At 38.4% G+C, this 20,346-nt stretch overlaps 1 protein-coding gene across 7 annotated transcripts in view; it reads right to left on the bottom strand.

The window, feature by feature from the left end:
* Positions 1-1,299: 1,299 nt before the first annotated feature.
* The window catches only part of SCAF11 (SR-related CTD associated factor 11), a 68,566-nt gene continuing 49,519 nt past the window's right edge, over positions 1,300-20,346 (bottom strand). For 3 of the 7 annotated variants that reach the window (XM_077833839.1, XM_077833846.1, XM_077833868.1), the window contains 8 exons: positions 20,158-20,255; positions 18,838-18,927; positions 14,896-15,002; positions 8,572-11,055; positions 6,198-6,541; positions 3,052-3,270; positions 2,451-2,570; positions 1,300-2,092 (listed from right to left, as the gene is read on the bottom strand). In XM_077833839.1, coding sequence (XP_077689965.1) covers positions 1,958-2,092; positions 2,451-2,570; positions 3,052-3,270; positions 6,198-6,541; positions 8,572-11,055; positions 14,896-15,002; positions 18,838-18,927; positions 20,158-20,255 — 3,597 coding nt within the window. In that variant the 3' untranslated portion in view covers positions 1,300-1,957. The remainder of the gene's footprint in view (positions 2,093-2,450; positions 2,571-3,051; positions 3,271-6,197; positions 6,542-8,571; positions 11,056-14,895; positions 15,003-18,837; positions 18,928-20,157; positions 20,256-20,346) is intronic. The other 4 variants (XM_077833855.1, XM_077833875.1, XM_077833884.1 and 1 more) reach the window with 4 other exon arrangements.

Below are 20,346 nucleotides of genomic sequence, written 5' to 3'. Positions count from 1 at the left end.
CACCAGAGGAGGAAAATGCAATAAAAGTAAGTACGCATGGCGTGATTAACCAGGATAGACATAGCAATTTGCTACAAGATTTGTCAAAAAGTGCTAACCAATTTTAGCTTAAAATAGATTGAGAGTTCATACAAATTGCTACAACTGTCTAAAACTGAATCACTTTTGAAAGATCTAAAACATGGCTTGATTGTAGAAAATGTATTATACCATCAGTCTCCAATTTACATAAGATTTTGATTTAGGCACACAAAAATAAATATAGCAAGTCAAATGCTTCAGTAAGTCTGCAGAAAGTTAAAAACAAGTGATCAACTGTTTTGTGACAGCATTTAGTTACACACGTCTATATCCCTTATTTTATCTTTCATCTCATGGAAGGGAATGGACAAGCATTTGAAAGTCCCCTATCAAAGACGGCTATGTGGATGGTAACATGCCAGAATGTAAAACGAAGTATATTACACCACATTGCAGGGACTAAGTGTCAGCATGGCACCTTCACACTGTTGAGACCTTTAGTTGGAGCACAAAGGTCCTGGGCTCACAAACAGTATCACCAGAGTGCAGTACTGAGGGACTCACATTGCATTTGTTAATGCTGCCCTTCAAAAGGAAAAGGAAAGCAAGGTCCTGTCTACCGCACCCCTAGTCACTGTCCCGATGAAAGTTAAAAGGAGCTGAATAGGTGCTCTTTCCATAGAGCAGGTAAAAATCTCAAGGTCCTGACAAACATACACTCTCAGTTTAAAGCAGGTTCTACTCAACATTGCAAGCATTCCGGTAACACACTTAATGGCTCCCACATTTACCTTTAGAATGACTGGACTATCTGTACCTAACTCTTTATTGCAAAGTGTTTTGGGAAATATGAAAGCTACCATATGTGACTACATTTTGTATGTCACCTAGGATACCTGTGTGCAGTTTTAGTGACAAGTTTGGTGGTCTATGCTGTATTCCCCTGAAAACTATAGTTCATGTTAATAAAATACCTCACAACTAAAATTGGCACAACTGGCAACCTCTGGTCATTAGAGACCCTAGTAAGACTTAATACAGAAGTCCGTCTTGTTCACTATAGTTGAAGAGCTATAGAAACCCAGTGCTTATATTCCTGAATATCCAACCCTACAGAGTGATAATTTCCTAGGTCCTTTTACCAGATGAGGGAAGAATTAGATATGTACTGTGGTTGCTTGAACCATACCTCTTGGAACTGAATGAAGCCTTCAGTTAATTTCCATAAGAATTAAGCAGATTCGTCCCAACATCTTAAAACAAAAGTCACAAAACAAAAACAAGCAGCATAACCTTTATTTGGTGTTACAATAGAATTACAGCGCCCATGATATTGGACACTGAATCTTACTGTTTATGTTTAATTTTTTTTTTGTGTGTATCTAAACAGTTCTTCTGTTCAGACATAGCCATGTGTTTGTTTTTTTTTTTTTTTTTTTTTTATATACACACACTGACCCCTGCAATCAATCTGTCCAGTTAACACTAGAAATATTTGTCAGGGGAATACATTATCTTTATTATAATTAGGGGAAAATCAAAGAGAAAAATCTTACTTTAATATCTTTTAACCTGACTGATTACATGTACTGTACATACCTGTTCCAAAACCAATGTACTTAGAAGTTTCTAATTTTACGCACTTCATTATTCAAGTCAAAATGCTGTACATCTGCTAGTATCCACACAATCGTACATTCCTAATAAAAATGCACCCTCCTTTACACCTTTTACTTTCTTTTAAGCATCTTTTTTTGAAAAGGGATAAAGAAGTTGCAGTTAGATCTATAATTATTTAGAACAAAACATATACTACATTGAAAAATAATTTTATCAAAACCAGATTCCAATCAATTGTATAATCTTCAGTTAATGGTTCATGTTGAAATTGCACTTTGCAGATTAATCTTGACCATGTTTTCAGTTCTTTTTCATTTTATTCTCTCTTTCTTTCAGCAGAGACTGCTTCCTCCGGATTTTTCTTCCGTGAATGTTTGTATTTGTCTACATATGCTTTCACTAGATTCGCCACTTTTGCAGAATTGACTTCTCCACTCTTGCTATGACAAACCTACAACAGGAAATATATGTATCACACACACAAACACACACACCATTGTCAATGCTTCACAGCTGTCAGTAAAGAGTCACTCACAGATAAATAATGCTTACTTTCACCAAGATGGGCAAAACTTAAATCAGGAAGGCTGTTTTATTAATTTAATAAGGCAATATCTACCTACTCGCCACTGTTATAATTTTGTCTATGGAATGAACAAATGTACCTGATGTTGCAAGGTGCTGAGCACCCTCAACTCATCACCCTTTTTCCAATATTGCTGGGAGGTGGGAAGAGGGCGGAATCAATTAAAATATTAATGTATGTATATTTTTAGACTATTAAAAAGTCATTCCTCAATACAACTTACTTTATCTACTGCTTTCCGCACAATCTCTTTATACTCCTCCTTGGTAATATCTTTATTCTGGTAGAAAGGTTTAATAGCCAGTTTTACCTCTTGTGCTGCTTTTTCTTGAATTAATAATTTCTGTCAAAAGAAAAAGACCTGATTTTTAGCTAAGTACGTGTGCAATTTTTTTTTTTAAACATAAAAAGATTATTTCAAGTTAATTCTAACAATCAAAGTAAGAAAGGCTTTGCAGACTGAAAGTTTCTCTTAAACTAATGCTGTCGGAACCAGGGCCAAAGTTCTGCCCTAATATTTGAACACACAACCAGCTTCGACAGGTGTCAATGAGAACCACACATACCTATCTGCAGCAGAACGTGGCCGTACTAATTAATTACACTTTAAAATATTTTAAAGTACTTACAGAAGTGCAACTCTAAAAGTATTAATATTTTATTAGATAAAAATTAAGTTAATTTGCTTGTAGTTATAGAGTTTCCATGGAAGTTTAAGGATGACAGCAATAAGTATCCCATACATTAAAAAGGAGGTCGACACATTTGTTCTCTAATTTTTAACACTGTAGATTTATATATATTGCTCTCAACTCTGAACTTGCCTGGTCTTTCTTCGAGCTATCTGCGCTGGCTTCCACCGTAACACTTACTTTGCCTTCTGCAAATTTTACAGCAGCATTAGAGGTTTTGATGTGACTTGATGATGTTGCATTACCAGAACTTGGTCCCTGAACTGTTCCCACATTTCCCAGGACTGCTGTTGGAGCAGGCAAGAGTGGTGCACTCATGTTATTACTTACATGAGGAGCACTAGGAATACCCTGTTTTAAAAAGTTACCAGCAGTTAATACATTATTCTTCAGATATTCAATAACTGTTACTTTCTAGAACTCTCAGCAAGTGTAATAAATGCACGAATACCACAGGTACTTGGGTTTAGCAGCTAATTTCTACATCAGCTGTTGCTATAGCAGTCAGCCACTTTTATATAAAGATTAACACACATAAGAACAAAAACAGTTAATGAAATCCTGAACAAAATAAATGCACCTTACATCATATCATTAAAGTTGCTAGACCCTGGCTCTGGTGGACTTCTACCTACTGGGAAAGAATTCCCAAGAACGGTGCTACAAATGGAAATGGACATTTTCAAATTTAAGTTCTGAAGGCAGGTACTTCCCAGACACTTTTGGCTCTCATAGCCATGTACAGGAATGTGTCTGTTAGGTAAATCAGTTCCTAGACCCCAACACTTTGAAATGCATACACAAAAATGAGAGCTTAAGCAAGTGCTTGAGCTTAGGTGACAGAATGTTTGTCCATATGTCTGAGAAGGTTTGCTTCTGTGTTTCGCAAGAGATGGAGCTTCTTGTGAACTTCAAGGGTAGCCATAGCTAGTGCTCAGTCAAGACGAGAAGAGATCAAATGACGACTGAAGTCTACACCCGGGGAAAAGCCATTCTGAGATATCAGCGAAAGGCACAATGGACCATTGCTGCTTCCTTGGAATCAGGGAATAACAATGGTGCCAACAGCTCCTATTGGTGCAAATGCTGCCTCTTGCCTGCTGCTCCAAACACTTCTCCATACAAGCATCACTTATGTACTAGGCAGGTTGAGTCACAGCCAGTTTATATTTATCCAGATTGGGCAGTAGTGAAACTAGAATTTGAGTTCAAATGAAAAGGAGATACAGAGCTGGATATCAACATTACAATGACAAGAACTCAGTTAAAACAATCCTTAACCTTCCTAGCGGTTTCCAGTTTTTCCTTCCTATTCAGTGTTTATAAGAATGTTGCAGGACTCACACAAGGACAAGTAACTGTGTGACACTACCCTCAAACCCCTCTCTAAAGAAGGAGCAAATCTATTAGAGAGGTATTCCCAAAAGACCCTTCAGGCAACTCAGGGCATGTCTACGCTACAGCATAGACACTTCCTACACTGACAGAAGAGGTTTTTCCATCAACATATTTAATCCATTTCTCCAAAAGGCAATAGCTAGGCTGATGGAAGAATTCAGTCAACACTGTTACACCTACACTGGGGGTTAAATCAACCTAACTGTGATGATTGGGGTGCAACATTTTCACAACCCTGAGCCACATAGCTAGGCTGATCTAATTTAAATGTAGACCAGGCCTCAGTCTCTCATAGTCAATGGCATTACAAGGTGCTAACAGATTCAGGACTCAGCACAGACACCATTCCATAGTGATAGAGAGGGGCAGCACGCAGACATCAATTGAGTCTCAGTTCCTCAGCATACTTTGGAGCAACACATTTTACTAAATATGTTGGCTCTACAGTCATATTTATTGAGTCACTGGACAATTCCATTAGTGAAGGGTTCACAGAAACACTTCAGCTCTCTCATGCTTCTGGGATTAGAATATTTAATTTCCCAATGTAAAAATCTAGTTTTAAATTGTTTCAGACAGCAGACCTAAACCAAATTGAAATGCAGGCTGATTGTCTGTTATACTAGTATTTTACCATTGTGTCTGCAAAACATTTGAAATGTGTCATGTTCATTCATATAAGTCAGTATTTCCTATGGTTGTTCCCATTTGTTTATGTGATGTTGAGGTTGTGAATATTAATGACTGACAGCAATGGAAAAGGAACATCATCTAGAACAGTTTCCCAACCCAGGATGCAGAGGAAAGGATGCCAGATTAGTTTGGGGTCACAGGCCAAGGCTGAGGATCAGCACAGACGAGAAAATTTGCAGAACCCCAGATCCACTTCCACACACTGCAAACGTGCTGCTGTGTGTTCTAGTAATGTGTTAGGTAACCTCTTGAAAGCCACCCATTGTTCCTCAGCATTCCTGTGTGGCTCCTACTGTCATGACTGGCTGTGGGAGAAGCTCACATGTACAGAGCTGAAGGCTAAGGCAACAGGCCACCAGCCCAAAGGTCACTTCTCTGGAGCACCACAGGAACTACCAACTTTGTGAGGCACAAAGATATACCCCACTATCTCCAGCAGAACTGAGACTTCTGATGACTGGAGAAATGGGGTAGGGACTACAGCATCAAAGGGGAAGGACAGAGACTAGACAAAATAGGTAAAAAAGCCAAAATAAAAAAAGTAAAAATGATTAGAAGGAAACAAGGATGAAGACATGGAAAAAAAAGGTGAGTGGAAAAGAAAAACAGACACAAGCAACGGCATAAGGAAATGGTGCAAGGGGACATTATAGGGCTGATCCACCCCAAGAGAGGGCTCCAACAGAAAGGTTGGGAACCACTGATTTAGAGGACTGTTAAATGAGACAAAAAAAGCTTCCTCATACTACAAAATATATAAGCTTTCCCAGAGGATAAAGCCAACACTCTGTTGAAATGGGAAGAATATTCAAAATAATTTAGTATCCAATTTCTAAAAACTACTAGAATTGAAATCTCTTGTGTGTATACACAATTTGATAGTGGACAAACTATGAGAAAACTATGCAACATTCCATTCTTGGTTGACATCTCTGGGTGCTACAGAACTATAAATAAAGAGTAAAAATTGTGTATTCTGACTAACGTTTTTAAGTGGTTTCAGAGCCAATCCATTTCGCCATAAATACTTCACTATCACCTTTTTTCAGGGGGAGGAAGAACCAACTGTTACTATATATTTGACAAGTTTTATAGTATGTTAATACAAGATACTCTTGATAGATGTAACACTGCTTAACTATGTTTTATGGCTATATTGCTTAGACCTTGATTTCTGAAAAACATACCTGCAATTGTTTTCCATCTGTTTGTGAAGCAATGTAGCTGACTTGCTGAGATGGTGGGGGAGGAGGTGGAGGTGGAGGTAATCCCTGAGACACATTGGTAGGAGCAGCTACCTGTATGAGAGGTACTCCTGTATGGAGATGCAAGGGCAGCGGGGGATGTATGTTAAATGGATTGTGTTGGATGTTCATAATAGGAGCATGAACACCCACTGGATATGGGAAGATATTCATAGGCTGGTGTTGTGCGTTCACTTGTGGCATTACATTCATTTGTTGCTGCATCATATTTATTGGTAGCTGAGAGCCATCACCTGGTTGGTTTGTTTGGTCTTTGAGGTTTGGATCTATTAAAAGAACAGAATATTTAAAGTACAAAATACATATTTCTATAGAGAACAGAGACGCCCCAAGAAACACCAATTTAGAGGTTTAAGGAGTCACAAAGTTTAGGTTGCTCCGAGAGCCTTTGCTTTGAATTCCCCCACTACTCATTTATACCACAGCTTAAAATTTGTTACAGTCAAAGTGCAGGAATGCAACACACATCACCCAAACTGTCACTACTGAAACATAAGCATACATTTGCCCATGTATGCAATTCTGGGCGTCTGATTTGCACAACCATGCTATAGTTATTTCTAATAACTGTTCTATAGTATAAGGATATTTATACTCTGATTGGCTAAGAGTGCTTATTATCCAGACTTCAGGAATATTAACTGTATACGATAGTGATATGCTCCCTTACTCACAATGGTCACACTTCGTGCCAGAAATAAATAAGTGTTAACCTCAACTTTACTTCCCCCTTCAACAGAAGGCAATAAATACATTAAAAAAAAAATGAAATTGACATATAAGTAGTAAACCCCCAAAAGCTAAGAAGCTGGGACTGTGAAACTGCAGCACTGTTTAAAAATCCATTGGCTCACTTTCCTTCTTTGTACGTAATTGAAATCAGTGGGAACTGCGTCATTGAATTCAAGGAGATCAAGATTTGACCTTTCCTCTTATGCCTCACCCTCCCTACACATGCCTCCTTTTCTATAGGCCAACATGGCTCCGTATTACTGAGTTTATAATGGAAGAATTTAATCCTCTACCTCCAAATTCAGTTAACAACAAAAATACACTGGGCTATTTTGAAGGGGATTTTATGGACATGTAGGAAATAGGGATTAGGAATAGAGATGGAGAAAGAAAAAAATGGGTGAAGAAACAGGGACGAGAGCAAAGGTAGGAATTTTTTTGTAAGTTTTATGTAACATCCCATTTGTGTTCTGTAGCTTACATTTTTTAATTCACATATTTCATAACAATTTCAGAGTATCAGTAACTTGAGGGAGCTTTCCACTAATTCAGAATTAACCTCATCCTGAGCTAATAACTCCTCAGCCTTCTACTGCATAGTTTATTCAGCCCAGAATATTTTTATGAACTTAACAAGAAACAGTGAAAATGATATTACAGTCCCACTGGGTGGGGATGTTCACTGTAACAAATATGGAAAAGAGTAATACTTATATAAAATGTTTTATTTACTCCTAGTTCTCTGAATGCCCTTTGATATTATTGTAGTTGTGTATATCTGAAAAAATTATCTTCTGTACAAATGAGGACTTCTTTGTCTGTTTGCTCTTGTAATTAAATAATAATCCTATGTTTATTGCAACAGTCTGTGCACAGTGATAATTGTGATGTCAAAAACTAAAGGATCAAGATGGGGTAAACAAGGACTCCCTTTAGGTCAGTCAAGAGCCATCTGCTAATTAGTAAGAGCATGAGACATTTTTGGATTTATAAATACTTTATAACATGAAAGCCAGTTTCACTCTAAAAATGCTGACTGCTACATTATAGTTAGCGCAATCAAGTTAACACATGATCAAATCTATAATTTGTATATGTTTTCATTGGTAACTATTAAGTCTTCCTTGAAGAAATCACCCTTTAAAAAAAAAGGCAGTAAGTAGTTCATTACATTTCTCTATGTTCATTCTGTACCAACAATACCACAGTGTGTGTAAACTCAAATGAGCAAAACATATACATGGATGTTTTTTCTTTTTCTTGAGGAACATATTTGGTTGGTTGCACCCTAGTCCTGAAGACTCAAAGTCCAGTTCTTAATTTACTGAACATCCAGCCCAACAGTGTTTGTAGCATACAAACAGGGGTGAAGAAAAAAAGGCCTCCCTTCATAGTAGGCTTTGCCAATTTTGTTTGTTGTGTGACTACTAGTTAGCCTTTGCTGCACAGAACAGTAAAGTGACAGTGTCAAATTCACACAGGATTTGTAGTATTCTTAAAAAAAAAAGGGGGGGGGGGCATTTTCTCCATTTAAATACTATGAAAATCAGATAAAAATGAATACCTTGCTCAGATGTCTCATCTTCTTGCCTCATCCATCCAGACTGTGGACTTGAGGAATTTCTCCCTCTTCTTGAATAATAGTTTTGTACATCTGCAGGTAAAGTCTTTCTTACAGCCCAACTAGATGCAGATGTCCACCCAGACCTATCAGCAGGCGTATCAAAAGAAAAATCTTGTTCACTCTTACGCCTGTATGGTTGATGTTCTGGGAACCTTGCAGTCTCATTCCCGGAACTATTTGAGTTTCCTGAGAGGGGTTTTCTATTTTGCCATTGGTTTTCATTCTGGTCTCCATACATAAAACCGCCTCTGCCACGGCCACCTCTGTTACGGCTGCCTCTGCCACGATTTGAAATCCAACCTGAACCAAAGTTTTTATTCCAAGAATGTCCTGAATTATCATGTCTATTTTCTTCCCATTGTGGATCTTTAAATTTGTCTCTCTCTCTGCTCCTAGTTTCAGGAACAGAATTTATCCTTTCCATTACCCAGTCTGGACAATCATTCTTATGCTTTTCAGAAGAACATTGCTCATCAGTACTTTTGTCTGTATGGTCTTTTTCTTTTTGCAGATTTTCATTCTGTTTCTCCTGTTCACTTCTTTTGTATCTATCATTTCCTCTGGGACTTCTCCAGCTGTCATTTGTCCATCTCTCTTTCCACCGAGGAGAGTGACCATCTCTCTCATTCCTAATGAATGAAGGACCCTTACTTCTTGTTCTTGATCTGGATCTTGATCTAGATCGTGACCGGGATCTTGACCATCTCCTATTTCTTCTCTCTCTGTCATGATCTCTCCTTTGTCCATCTCTGTCACTATCCCTGTCTTTGCTTTGAGACCTAGATTTTTGCCTTGGAGAGGAATCTTTAACTCTTGACCGAGAAGGAGATCTTCTGCCTTCCCTATCCGTCTCCCTTTTAGGAGACCGAGATGGTGTTTTCCTGCCCCCTCTGACAGTCTCTCTTTTTGGAGACCGAGAAGGAGATCGCCTGCCCTCCCTGGCAGTTTCCCTTTCGGGTGACTGAGACCAACTGCCCTCCTTGACAGTCTCCCTTTTGGGAGATGGTGACTGAGATTTCCCACCCTCTCTCCTGGAAGGAGACCAAGTTGTTGATGGAGAGTGAAATCTAGACCTTCTAGTTCGAGGTTTTTTATCTTTTTTAAATTCTGTTGAGCATTCTGTTTCGTGAGAAGAAGCTTCATCTTTTTTGTCAGAAAGACCTGAGTGTGATACACAGTTTTCGGAATCTTGCTGCAATGAGCTTGCCTCCTCTTGTTTTATACTATCAACCGGTGGTGGCTGTTCAATTTGAGATTCAGTCTGGTCACTGCAAAATGAGTCACATTCCATTGGTATCATTTCACTGTTATCCTCACTAAAACGTTTATTAGATTGTTCAACATTCACCTTGAGTAACTCTGTAGTTTTGGCCTCTTCACATACAGGTTTGGGCTCCTCTTCTAAAGACTGGTCCAATTTGTTAATGTCTAGAGAAACATTATTTATTAATACAGCTGTTTCAGTATCTTGAACAGTTTTTATGTTCTCAGTATCTTCAGTGTTACGATTTGCTGACTGTTCTTTGTCCTCAGAATCATCAATTTCTATGGATTCTGGATGCTCACTCAGTTCATTTCTGGGGCTATCTAAAGATGGATCTACTTTTGCCACAGATTCTGGATACTCAGACGATTCATCTTGGGGATTATCTAATGTCTGATCTACTTTTGTAGATGTTACTGAATCCTCAAGTAATTGATCTCCGTGACTAGCCACTGGTTGTTCTATTTGTTCAGGAATATTTTCACAGACATCTTTACTTTCAAAATCTGTAACATTTTTATTAACATCTTTTATTTCACATTTCTGAGTCTCTAAGGTTAACACAGGAGGTTCTTGGATATAAGAACCTGAATCTGAATTTTCTAGGGTATCCTGTTCTTTGTCACAGTCTCTTGTAAGATCCTCACTCTCTACATGTTCACTGCAGCTTTCCAAGCCATTAGCAGACTCTGTTTCTGCATTATTTTTGTGCATAAGGCAAGAGTTACTACTTTCAATATCCGACAGGTGGTCTTTATCTAATATTGGATGTGTATCAGACTCCGCAGCTTCGTCATCTTCCACTGAATCACTGGATGATTTTTCAGAACGCAGAGAACTTCTAAGTTTCTTTTTAACCAAAGGTACCTGCTGTTTAACTCCTCTTTTAGACTTTCGTTTTGAGAGTGGTTTTTCTGATTCTGCAGAAGGAACATTTATAGTTGAGTTATCATCATTGGGGGCATCACATCCAGAATTACTTGATCTTGGTGAGCTGCGAGATTGAGTCATAGTCTCAGGTTTTCTGTTCCGTGCAGATCTTCTAGGAGTAGTATTCGCAGTCTTCTTTCTTGTTCCTCTAGTACCAGATGTGCCAGAGGCTTGTTTTTTCTCCTCTCCTTCCTGTGTACATGCAACAGCATATCTCTTTCCTGAAGGATCTAATATAAAAAAGTAAATTTAGTAATATATTAATTAAATGTAATGTGAATGCAAACGTGGTATTTTAAGTTTAATGAAGAACAGATATTGATGTGTAGCACAATATAAATTTTGGGCTAAGATACCTCCAGGGCTAAAATCTAGCATTTTGTCCAATTTATACTGTTTCTTCAAAAGGAGAAATAGACTAACATTTTGGAGATGTACTGGCAAGGCTCCCTGGTAGCAATTGCATTCAAAAACAAAACAAGCAACCATGTTTCACCACAGTGAGTCTTACTATTACCGTTTGAAGAGTTAGAATGAATGCCATTTAAAAAAAAGGTACTGTTCACCACCTATAGTGGCTAATTTACAGCAGAATTTGCCAGTTCAAGCATAAGACTTATTGCAGCTCCAGAGTGCTAACGTTCAATGCTGCTGCAAGATGCATTTTTTAAATGGGCATCAATGCAACTGTGAATTACCACATGAAAAGTGGTTAATTAACAAATGTAAATAATAGCATAACTCCTAATAAAATCTTAAATTCACAGTTTATAAATAGGACTCTAATTTCACTTTGCCATGGAGCACCCAAACTCTGTTGCAAGGCTCCCTGAATTCTGCAGCACTACAGTGACTAACAGTGGACAACAAATTCTGCAGTAGCTTCTGGCAAATTTAAAAATGAAGTAATATGAAAAATATTATAAGAAGCACAGTACCCTTTTTGTTGGTATGATACTATATTCCCTTTACTCTGCATTGCCCATAATTTTGAATTTTCAATGTGCCACATATTTTTGTACTGGCATTGCCTAAAAGTTGTCATAACAAAGTGGAGGTTTTGGTAGCTGGAAAAGGGACAGTGGGGACTTCTAACACCCAGGAAAGCATGCGGGGTGGTAGGTACATTTGCTTTTTTTGCTACAATGATCAGCAGTGAAACCGTTAACAATATAGGTGGGTGTCCTAACCACCTGACTATTGGATCTTCTCTCTCCCCTGAAATTCCATCCTGGACCTGAAAGCCCTTTCCACAGGAAAAGTTTTGGTTTCCACAAATTGGCAATTTCTAACCAACAAACTATTTAAAAAAATTCCTGACAGCTCCACAATAAGAATATCCTGAATTATTTTCAGTTTGAACTAAAGCACCTCTTTTAGAAAAAAAATTTGATTTAAAATATTTCCAGTGACAGAATCTGCCACAACAGGTGACAAGTTGTGACAGGTGACTACTATAAGGAATATGTGTTTAAGGTGAAGAGGAAACCAAATGGATATTAAATGGAGATCCCAAACTCTTAGAAGGAATACCAAGTGACTAAAGCTATTTGAAATGATATCACCAAGCAAGCAGTCTCTATATAAAAATGTTGTAAAAACCTCACATCTGTAAATTATTATAATACCCGAAGTTTATAGCATAGACCCAGGCCTAAGAAAGTCTTCAAGCAGAACTCACATCCTGAATGGTGAAAACCTGGATTAGGTCTGACAATGTTTTCTTTAAGGTCTTGTCTTGATGAGGTTGCTCTGTAAATTTCAATTCTCCCAATTCAGCATGCATTAAAACCTACACCGCCTTGTTCACATTAGACTATTAAAATGTGTTAGCTAAGAACATCTTTAAATTCTAGTTCAGACAAGGCATAGGTATATATAAATGAACATCTCGTGGGTGTCCGTCCAAGCTCCCTTTTCAAGTCAGTGAAATACTTGTAAATACTAAATTGAATTCTAATAAAGAGAACAAATGAATAGGCATGATAAAAAAAAAGACAGATTTTTTAATTTTAAAATGGTGTGAAAATCATTTCCTCTTATTTCCCTGGCAAGACCCGAACTCAGTATTTTGTGCTTCTTCTAGTGGGCAATGTGAAAGATTTTAGTTCCCTGTCTTGCATTAGGTATATGCAGTGTCAACAACACTTGAAGAGTTGCTAGCGTTATCAACCCTAATTAGGCCCAATATGAATAACAATTTGGGACCTGTTTAAATAAAATAATGTTCAATATTTTATTTCATTAACTTTTCAAATAAAAAATGTATACACTTCTACTTTTGGTGCAGTCTAATAGAGAAGCCCGTCACTTCAGGGGAGAAGTCTAGCACTCCCACATTCCATTGCAGCGGATTCCCATCAACCTAGCTCCATGTTTAAAAAAAGAGCAGCTGGAATCATGCGCTTTCCTATGCCACATCTCAATCACTGAAGGGCAGTCCCTAAGCATCCTGAGAAGAGCCCTTTTCTTAATTGCTGACCCCACCTTCAATTAAGAGGATCAAGTTCCTAAGTCAAATATCTGCAACCACAAAATAGGACCAGCCCCAAAGAGAGGAAGTGTATGAAAGTTAACCAATTTTTCAAGTTATATTTAAATGTACTCCCCTCCCCCAATTTTAAAAGTAGAATCAATAATAAAACTTTTACGTTTCTCCCAAATTTCTCCCTACTGGCTCCAATTTCTGTCTGAGTTTAATTTAAAGCACATTAAGGGCTTGGCTGTATGGCGAAATTGACCAACACAGCTATAGCAGAACAACTATAAAACTGTAGCTATCCTGGTATAACTCCCAGGTGTGGACAAACCTTAAGTTTCTACCCCCTTTAAGGTGAAGAAAGCCTTTAAAATATGAACTACTGAAATGCGCTCCTGAATCTGCAGATGGAGTGAAACAATAGCTTTGAGGGACATTATATAGCTTTAATAATTGCAAAGTTGACACCCAGTTGAAAATGGTTATAATTTAAATGTCAATATTAACTATTTAGTCACTGAGAATTTTAGCGGCGGCATCCAGCTAACGTGTTCTCCTATCACTACTGGATGCAGGATAGGAACATGGACAGGAGTGAGGGGAAAGAGAGCCAGTTAACTTGCACTGCTAAACACTGGAGCCCTGAAGAGTCAATTTTTCCCTCCCCCCACCCAAGAGAGGGGTAAAGTTTTTGCTTGCTACAATTTTGTACTTTTACTGCTGGAGCTGTTCTCACCCCCTCCTCTTGTCCCTTGGTAGCTGTTTCCCTGCTTTTGCCGCTAGCATTGAAGGCCCAAAGTCTCTCTCTGCTTGCCCAGCACTTCGCTCTGAGGCAATACTGCTTCAAAGAGGTTTTGATGATAGTTCTGCTGTCTCTGAAAGCTCTGCTCCCCACGTCTCAAAGCTGTGCAGGTTATGGGGAGGAGGAAGATCTCCGTTCTAACTGGGTTTGAGGGCAGAAGGGACTAGAGCAGGGACTAGATGGCAGTTACCGCAGCAGGAGGGAGAGTATGCTCCGTCACTGCTGCCCCAGCCCCAAATTCCTACTGGATCTTAAAGATCAAAACAATTCTGCCAGTTTTCCCCCCTCACCTTTTGGTGATGGGCTGTGCCCCATCAATTAAATACTAATCTAAACCACTCCTCTTGCTCCTGTACAAGATTGCTTCCTTCACAACATTTAATAGAGCACTGACAGTCTAGGTTGTTAAATAATATATAAACATATCAGCAAAGCTGCTATCCATCCTTTCGACAAGTTTGATAAGGTTACAAGAGTAAATATAAGATTCATATAATTTTGATATACAGAAGAAAATTTTATATAGAAAACATTTTGCTCTTCCCTAAATGAAGAAAACAAGTGTTTTATGTAACTGACCAATTATTTGGAAACTGGCACAACAGTTTACCTCCTAAATTTTAACCTTGAAAATTGATTATGAAAATATCTGGGTTTGAAGCTTACTAATTGTACTGCATCTGATTACAATTTTTCTTTATAACTGAACACTTCATCTAATTTAGAGAATCATAGTGGGACAACAGTTTATATGAACCATAAATAAAACTTACAAAAAAAAAAGTTTACCAAAATTTTCCAAAGGCGTGGTATATGTTGGAAAAACAGTCCCTGGCATTACACTGGAAGCAAGAAGAAAGGTTTCCGCTTCAGCTTCACAAAACACGAAGGGACTTCTGTAATATTAAAAAACAATGAAGCAATGAAAAAGGTACAATGGTTTATGAAGAACTTTAGAAAAATAAGATATAACAATGTCATTTAATGTACTAAGCATGTAATATCATGTTTCACCATGCTGACAAATGAAACATTATACTTAGGACTGCCTCATAGCTAGTGACACAGAGAGTCAAAGCTGATGAGTAGGCTTTCTTTCCCAGAAAGATGTATTCTTCAGGAGCCCTTATTCATTGACAAAAGCCAAACTAACTAACTCCCTACAATCCTTTAGATGAAATCAGACATAACAACCTGAAGCAAGGTTTCAGTAGAAAAATCCAGAGTCCTGCTGTAGGCCCTCACAGTCAGTCCAATAATAATCTCCCCTCCATTGGCTAAGCAGAAGAAATACTACTAAGAGAATCCATCTCCGGCTGGAGCACAGTGAAGGGATGAGAGATTCCTTCTCCCTCAGACACAGAAGTTCTGGAAAAAGAGTATGGGGAGTGAAGAGTTATCATTTTCTCCAGAAACGTTTCTTTTATGGATGTAGGGAAGAACCAGGAGTTTCCACCACAGATGTAAGAAATCCAGTGTGCCATATCATGTTATATGGAGAGTAAGTTGGTTTGCTGCGGTCAGGGGAAGTTAACAAATACTGGTATATTCACTAATATGGAGAACAAATGGACATAACAAGATGGGTTTTGCTTGGGGAGGGCAGAGTTGTTGGAGGGTGGGGTATCAAAACCCAAAACACACCATCCACTGATCTATCTTTTTAAATTTCTGTATCACTCTGAAATTAGAACCTAAACACCTCATATCAGCAAAGGAAAACTATTCTAAAAATAGAAAGGGAAGTGGTGACATCATCAAGGATCTTGTTATTAGGAAACGATAAGAAAGTTACAGAACTGCCTAGAAATCTAGAGGGAAAGAAAAGTGGGTAAAGTTACTGGTGACTGGGGAAAGTGGTGTGGCTAGCCTACAGAGTCAACTGTCATCGGGTGCTGAAGACAAGGTGGATTTATGAATTTTAACAGAACTAAGATGACTAGAAACCAGATACTTCTAGAAAGTAAACAGGATATCTGACAACATGGTTCAACATAAAAGCTGGCTAGTTCATCTTTTTTTTTTCCCCTTCACACGGTTGATTTCACTAGATCATTTCTAGTTTTACCTGTAGTAAATGTGAAATCTGCTGATTAACACTGCAAGTGAAGATTAGGGAAATGATTACTAAACACCTATGTATAAATTTCTCATTCAATATGCCTAGAGCTGAAGTAAGTAGTAGGAAATAATTCATTGAATGAACTGAAGTAATTAAAACTGTTTTTCCACACTAAAACAAACACTGTCAGAACGAGATAAGTAGTAAAACAAAGAATTCATGCTCATTTCATATGGGTTTTTTTGGATTCTTCAACATCAAGCATGACTTTGAATTAAACTTTCTAATGAAATTGAAAAGCAGAGCAAAGGTGAGTTTGAGGATTCTGTAAATGACATTTTTGATACTATCATGATTCTCAGCACATGAAGTAAACATCTAAATTATAATGGTTAAGTTACATGTTGTTCCAAGACTTCCAGCAGGTTTACAACATAAGATTTATCAGGAGCTGTCTTTTCTCGTTAAAAACAAAAAGAATAGCAAATATCAATCAATAAGACTTTTCAACGAACGACAGGCTTAAATTCAACTTGACAAAAAAGTTGCAATCTTGTGATATGCAAACAAAATAGCCCTCTACATAGCAAATAAGTAATTTAAAGAAATGATAGAAGTATTTTTCCCTGAGTTTACTCCACCAGACAGAATAACTCTTAAGTATAGCACTAGAAGTTGCAAGAGAAAAAATACAGGAATAAAAGAAAAACTATAATAATCAACACTGATATTAATGCAAGGTATTGAGTTAGTCCTTGTGTCTGATTAACAGTTACACTCATCTATTGAGGGATTTCATTTTATTCTTAATTATGTTGATTCTGTTTTCAATTTAAACAGCAGAAAAGTATGTCCAAACTGCTGATTATGTATGTCATCTAAGCACACAGAAGGAAGTTTAAGAAATCTCTCCCATTTGCTCAGAAAACAAAGAATTGAAAGACAGAAAAAAAAAGATGAGAGAACTCCTCATGCAATTATTTTGAAAATTTATGATGAATGTGTGTTCAGCACTGTCTTTTTGATAAAGTAGTAACACTTACCACACTCGTAAAACACATCTGAAGTCCAAAAATAAGACTTCCGCAACAACTATCACCCTATTTGGCTGTTAGAAAATGAAAGACTGATGCTCCATCTTCCCATTTGCAATCACATTCAGTTGAGCTCTCAGGAAAATTGTATCTCTACCTTTGCATTGAACTACCAAGGGCGTGTGAAAATTCGATCAAAGTCCTCTATTGCTCAATGCAAAAAACCAAGCATACTCAAAAGAATCTACAGAAAGACACTAAACTTACAAATGCAATTGAAGGAAATTTTGGAGGGATTTGACAGATGAGCTGATGGCATTATTGGCACAGTCTCAGTGAAATCTGGCTTGATCTAATTAAGAAATGGAATCACACAAGAACAAAACTGAGGAACTATTCAAAGCAGCTATAGAACATTTCCATTACACAGCCAGTATAACTGATCTCGAAATTTAAAAGGTCATAGGCCAGGGATGGGCAAACTTTTTGGCCCCAGGGCCACATCAGGGTTGCAAAACTGTATGGAGGGCCGGGTAGGGAGGGCTGTGCCTCCCCAAACAGCCTGGCCCCCACCCCCTCCCCGCACCCCTCAGAACCTCCAACCCATCCAACCACCCCCTGCTTCCCATCCCCTGACCCCTATCCACACCCCTGCCCCTTGACAGGCCCCCCAGGACTCCCACACCTATCCAACCCCCCCCGCTTCCCGTCCCGAGGGCACCCCCCAGAACCTCCACCCCATCCAACCACCCCCTGCTCCCTCTCCCCTGACTGCCCTCCGGGACCCCCTGCCCCTTATCTAACCCCCCGCCCCCTTACCATGCTGCTCAGAGCAACAGGAGCTCACAGCCCCACTGGAGCCAGCCACGCCACCGGCGCTGCCCAGCAGGAGTGGCAGGCCAAAGTGCTAGTGGCGCGGCGGCATCACTGCGGGGGAGGGGACGAGGGCTAGCCTCCCCAGCCAGGAGCTCAGTGGCCAGGCAGGACAGTCCCGCAGGCCAGATGTGGCCCGCGGGCCATAGTCTGCCCACCTCTGTCATAGGCTGAGACAATGAAAAAGAAGAAGAAACTGAAATTGAATGTGCTTTGCGTTTCATTTGCTAACACTGTCAAGGTCCATCCATCTCCCCCATTTTTTATCCACCATGGGGTGAAAAATGTGGATTTTTTTTCCTCCCCAGGTTGAAGAAAGTCACAACCAATCATGGGAGAGGGTAAGCCTAACTGGTTTAAAGTTGAGGTTTAAGTCTTGAGATTTAGTAGTCTGCGTTTAAATCAGAAGAATATTCTAAAAATAAACAACAACAACAACCACCACTGACATTCCCTGAATCATGCAAAATAAAATTAAACTCACACATATGAAAAATGGCACATGTAGGCTCACAGATCAGTGCACAGCGAGGTTATTGCACTGATGCACACGAAAAGCAAGTACCAGGATGTACAATAGAAAGTCTCAATTTACATAAAAAGTAGCAAATAACAAGCTGTGAAAATGAAGAAAATTATGATCTGAAAACAGATTTTAGTTTTCTCTAACAATTGAATAATGTGATTTCAAATCTGAGTATCCATTTAAACTTTTATCCACTTAAAACCATTGAACGCTTTGGATAGGAAACATTTATTTACCTTTGAACTCTAGCTAACACAGAGGATGACAACAATTCCAGTTCTCGTCTCTTCTGTCTGATCACTGTATGAATTTCTGTAAGTTCTGTACTGCAAGATAAATTTCAGAACTTTTTTTAAACAGTTTGCATTATACCAGTCTTGGATATTATGCATGTCAGTAATTGACACAAGCAAATTTATTAGAAGGCAATTATTCCTAAATTAGTTTTAAAATATTTCTACATGTTTAGAGTTTCAAGATTTTTTCATGCCCACCCACCTGAACATACAACTGAGTAAAAATGTCCCAGAGCTACATGTTAAGCTATGATACTAAGGAAAGGCGGGAATTACTAAGATGACAGCAGAATGCAATATCTGACATCTTTTGACTGGGTCATAAACAGACACACAGATTAGGTTTGGGAAGTGATGTGCTGGATTACATCTCATAAGGTTATGAAGGAATTGAGTATGGGACTCTAAATTCATGAACTCCTCAAGAGAAGAGTAGAGTTTCAGCATTCATCAATCCTCTAGAAGACTCCCAAATATACAGCCTGAAGAAAAGGTCTGTGATGAGGTTAAGGAGTGAAGAAACTTGGTTACCCTGACATTTAGTATTGGTAAGCTATATGGGACAAGTGAGGAGGAATTGCATTTCTTAAGTTATACAGTACTAAATAATGACATATAATTTCTCCCTGTTTTGTTATCCAACTAGTGTTCAAGGTTTTCATTATTTTTCTTTCTTTAGACATTTTGTATGCATCAGGAGTTCCCAAACTTTCCCTTATCATGACCACCCACCTGAACAACCCCAAAATATTTGTGATCTCCTTATTTATTGACTTAAAAGTACTGGGCCATTTAGCAAACGATGGTTCAGGGAGATGGAAAAGTACTCCTCTCTGTGCCAAGATAGATCAACAACAGAAGATTTTCTCTGCTGCATGAGCAACCTAATTTTTTTTTTAAACTCTGCCCTTGCTCTGAATAGTGTTCTCTCATTATTCTGAGAGTCAACTAATATTGGTCTTATCTAACTCAGCAAAGCATTAAGTTAAGCATGTAGTTAAATTCTATTCGAACCAGTGAGACTTAAGCATGTACTCACATGCTTTGGTGAACAGGGATGGATTGCTGAACTGAGGTCTCCATTTCCAATACCAGATTTTAAAGGAAAAATGCAGGCTTTTGTTTAGCAATGAGCGTAAGAAAATTACATGTATTTGGGGGTAATAAAATATAAATGAAAGCATCCCTTAACTGCAATTACAGCATCTACAATGCTAAAACTTATATGGTAATTTGGGTAAAGCGTTAGCAAATACTCACCAATCATTTCTATAGCTGGAGAAGGATTCTCCAGTGGAAGGAGATCTATTGCAAAAATGATTTCTGAAGCACTCATTGGAGCAGGTCTGTCTTCTGGGCTACAAAATAAAATTGTAAATGAAAGAGAGCCAATACTAAATCTTCCGCATCTTTAGCGCTTAATACATAACTGTCCATAGACTTTAAATT

Source organism: Eretmochelys imbricata, chromosome 1 (assembly GCF_965152235.1).
Source record: "Eretmochelys imbricata isolate rEreImb1 chromosome 1, rEreImb1.hap1, whole genome shotgun sequence".
NCBI lineage: Eukaryota > Metazoa > Chordata > Testudines > Cheloniidae > Eretmochelys > Eretmochelys imbricata.
This window is presented reverse-complemented; position numbering and strand designations above follow the sequence as displayed.